At 37.4% G+C, this 4,432-nt stretch overlaps 1 protein-coding gene across 2 annotated transcripts in view; it reads left to right on the forward strand.

Moving 5' to 3' along the window:
- Nucleotides 1-4,217, forward strand: part of kcnip1a (Kv channel interacting protein 1 a) — a 36,782-nt gene extending 32,565 nt beyond the window's left edge. For both annotated transcript variants that reach the window (XM_077532568.1, XM_077532569.1), the window contains exons 6-8: nt 409-513; nt 954-1,016; nt 2,638-4,217. In XM_077532568.1, the coding sequence (XP_077388694.1) occupies nt 409-513; nt 954-1,016; nt 2,638-2,685 (216 nt within the window). In that variant the 3' untranslated portion in view covers nt 2,686-4,217. The remainder of the gene's footprint in view (nt 1-408; nt 514-953; nt 1,017-2,637) is intronic.
- Nucleotides 4,218-4,432: the final 215 nt, after the last annotated feature.

The following is a 4,432-nucleotide window of genomic DNA, read 5'->3' on the forward strand; positions in this document are numbered from 1 at the left end:
AGACTGGGGTCAAGTTGTATTTTATAATTTTAAAAATGTGCAGAACTTAGTTACTTCATGTTAAAGATTAGATAGCTCTTAATATGCCAATGTCTTACAAATGCAATTATGCCATCTAGTGGCAGACAAACGACCTCAACACAAAACAATATCCCACTTGTTTTTTTACAGTACAGTACATCTTTTTTTTTTTTAATTTTAACTCAATCTATGAATTATTAGGAAATTACTGATTATGAAAGTATGAGGGCGGTTGAGTGGTTAGCACGTACTAATACAGCCCTGGTAATTAAAGATTGCGAACATATACCTAACCCAGCCTAAACACGGCCAGCTTGAGTCAACAGCATTTGATGTGCTAAAAAAAAAAGAAGAAGTCATTTTCTGTCTTGCTTGTGTTCATTACAGGAGATGACGGACATTGTCAGAGCCATTTATGACATGATGGGCAAGTACACTTATCCCGCCTTGAAAACAGATGCGCACAAGCAGCACGTGGATGCCTTCTTTCAGGTAACATAATAAGATACAGTATCTCGATATCTAGTGAGTATTGTAGAGGAAGGTGCTGATACTGTTGGTAAAAGACTTTTGACTGGAGAAAAAAATTAAACACACCATGCATGTGCACTTAATGATGATGATGATATGAATGAGAACTGTAATGCAGGATTGTGCTGTTGTTTTTTTTTAGCCCTTGCTGTTTTACTTCCTCATTTTTTTTCAGTCCAATGCTGATTGGATTATTTCAGATTGGATCATTTTGACTTCAGAATATCTTGTATTTAAAAAATGTAGTTATTGTTGGGGTCTCTCCTCAGCCATTTGTTTTGCTTTTTCAAAGTACTTTTCGGGTACAAACCACAATGAGTTTGCAAACTGCATTTATTTGCTTTCTTGACAAACAATTGATAATTCACCTGCAGCATGTGTGTGTGTGCTCTTCTCCACAGAAAATGGACAAAAACCGAGACGGCGTGGTCACCATTGATGAATTCATCTATTCTTGTCAAGAGGTACTCTCCATTTGATTTCTTTTCTCAGCAGCCTGAGAATCCTGCTAACTTGGTTAAGGAGTGTTGTTGTTGTTTGTTTGTTTGCACTCGACGCAGGTGTGAGTAATACAATCACATAGCTCAATTCTATTTGGCTGCTTTGTTGTCTGTATGTGCCTCGGCGTTGTTACAGAGGGGCCCTTTGCATGTTATTAGAACACCTGTGCCATTCCTCTTATAATAATGCACATTCCGATTGTTGTATACATTCACAAGCCACAACAAGCCACAACATTAGGTACAGCTATACAAACTATTGTGATCCAATAAGAGAGATGCACCAAATACGAGCATGGTCAGTTTAGAATGATCATGATAGGACCTTTTTTTTTTTTTTTTTTTTTTTTTTTCTGGTATAGATTTTGATGTTAAAGAATACAAATTCCACATTTTGTTCCACATTTGTTTATTTCCACATTTATTTATTTATGTATTTATTTATTTATTTATTTATTTATTTATTTATTTATTCATTCATTTATTTATTTATTTATTTTTAGGGGAGGAGCTAATAATTCAACAAAATCCACTGAAGTTCTGTTTACCTTTTCGACTTTGATCTAGTTTTTCATCTTTCCATATTCAGACCACAAATAAATAACATTTGAGCAGAGCATTTTTTTTTGTTAAAAATCTTGTCAAACTCAAACACACAGTAAATTCTGTGGAGTAAATTTGACTCTATTCAGCGTGGGACCGAATAGACTCAGTTTTAGAGTAATATTTACACTTGGAAGAGAGTAAAAGAGAATTGGAAAAAATAAAAAATGAAAGTGACTCAAGTGGCTGTTCCTGCTTTCGGCTATACTGGAAATGGAAATAGAAAATCAAGTAACATTTATATAGAATTTTAGCAAGGCAGAATTGGATACATTGTCACATGGTATGAGAGAAATTTTGGAGGACACTTCATTAGGTACCACTGCACAGTGTAAAATGAGATCCATACAAGAATTTAGCAACAATTTTGTCTCTACAAGTGTAGTTCTAGTTTGTGCTATTAGGTGACCTTACAACACATTAATAAATTGGACCAAAAAAAAACAAAAAAACAAATCAAATCTGTAAATGTCAGATGGAGCGTGTGGATCGAAAAAGAAAAAAAAAAATTGATGTGATTTAAAATTGTGGAGTGAATCAATATTCCAAAGTGGTTGTCTGTTTGACTGATAGCTATTGTAGGTGTTGATGCTTCTGAAGGAGAGAGTTCAAGTCAGGATTCTGGCAGGCACATTCTGGTCCAGTTGACATTTTTCAACAATTTGAGTGGTAGACCAGCAAGGAGTGTTCCAATAACCCAGGTGGGATCTGATCAGGGTATCGATAATGGTGCTGCTGGGTTTGAGGGATGGACTGCAGAATTTGATATTTTGTAAATGTGCTCCAAATTATGTAGTCACGCAACCTGAGTGTATGGAGGCACAATTGCGAATTGGCAATGGAAAGCAAATAAAACTGCGCTGCATAGAAAATTTGTAGCTTGCTTTAACTGCGTTTTGCACACTGCCCCCGAGTGGTCATCCTAAAATGACTTGCCAGATGAACTATTCTCATTCCTTCTCCATGTTTTTCCCTTTCATAGGATGAAAACATCATGAGGTCTCTTCAACTCTTTGAAAATGTCATCTAGAGATAACATGAAGGAAAACTGTGGTCCAATGGAGTGAACCGAGGCAAAGAAAACAGAAAAAAAAGAAAAAAAAAGAAAAAAAAGAGTGATTTGCCACTATCACTCAAATATATGGTGTTTTACTGAAACACCAACTGGAAGTTCTTTAGACTTTGACCTGCTATGTTTGTTTCTGTCACTTTGTTAAGTGTGCATTTTGTGTAAATACTCATTCCTCACTTTTGGTTGAGATTGAGAACACAAGTGGACCCTCATAATAGGACCCAAGTGGCTGATAATTACTGTGCTCTTTGTGAATCTCTGCCAGTCCCCCCCAAAAAGTAGCAATATTCTAATGCATGCAGGGAGGAGGATCTATTTAAGTATGTGTGCCATTCAAGAGGTTAGTCGTACCCTGAGGGGTCACGGTTCACCTGATTTTTCGAGACGGAGTCTTGTGACCAAGTGTGTTCCCACTGGTGACTCCGTTGTGGGCAATCTCGGTACTCGAGGGCCGGAGTACTTCAGGTTTTGCAGGTTTCCCTCTTCCAACTGACGCTGTTTCCAATCAATGGGATCGTTATCAATCTAATGCAGAGTTTGCTGATGAGCGGATCATATATCAGCTGTGTTGGAGAAGGGCAACATCCAAAACCTGCAGGACTGGGGCCGTCAAGGACCGAGATTGCCCATCTCTACGTTAGAGTCCAAATGTTGTAATAATATTGAATTCAACGTTCTATTTGTTGCTTCTGCCTCCATAGGAGAACGTTGGTGCTTATCTGTGTCTTTTTGTCTCATTCAGCATAGTCGGAATTGTAATACCTGCATTTACGCTTTGGCCAGTTAGCGAGAGGTCGTCGTTAACTGAGGGCGTTTTACTGGCACACAGTCAGAGAATGACTCTGGAACATGCATGTGATGTGTGTCCTAATGTGAACTTTTTGTTTGCCTGAAATATAAAACATTTGTGGGAACATGTATTTTCATGTTATGTGCGGCTAAGCGGATATGGATCGATTCGATTGGAATTGCCAACATTGTTGACCAAAACTTTCACTGTGAGGGTACGGCAACTACGTGGGAAGATGAGTGATTTGTTATTTCAGAAGCCATTTTCTTTAAGAGCCATTATTCAGAGGAATAGATTTAACCGTGTGCTCTCTGCGGCTACACGCGTATTCTCAGTTGAATTTAATAGGAACGCATACAAAAGTTGAGAACTGGACTTTTCCAGCAACGTCACAATATTTCAGCACAATGCTATACTATACATAATGTGAACGAGGGCTTGTTATTTTTATATAATTTTTACCATCATAAAAATTATGCTTTAAGCACCCAGCCCACCATCCCAAATGACTTCGTTTTCTACTTCACTGCACCACTTTTCATACAAATCCTATTCAATTCTCATGAGAACATGGCTCCAGTGAGGCAGCTCGGAGAGACTGATGGACAACATGTCCAAATTAACTTGTGTGCATTGAATTGTTGTTAAAAAAAATGAATATATTTATCAATAAACTTTTTAAGAAACAATTGCAACGTCACTGGTTGTCTTGTTGTCTTAAAACCCGATGACGCGATGAAATCCGGCAGAAGATGGTCACAAAAACATTTGCATTTATATCCACACAATTAAAGTACAAAAAAAAAAGAACAGTGTACATCCTTTTATGACCCACAAACAAAACATATTAACGTCCTTATGAGGACAAATAAACACTGAACATGCATCATCTTTATTAGCCAACATACAGCCGCT

The sequence above is a fragment of the Festucalex cinctus genome, chromosome 9, assembly GCF_051991245.1.
Source record: "Festucalex cinctus isolate MCC-2025b chromosome 9, RoL_Fcin_1.0, whole genome shotgun sequence".
Taxonomy (NCBI): domain Eukaryota; kingdom Metazoa; phylum Chordata; class Actinopteri; order Syngnathiformes; family Syngnathidae; genus Festucalex; species Festucalex cinctus.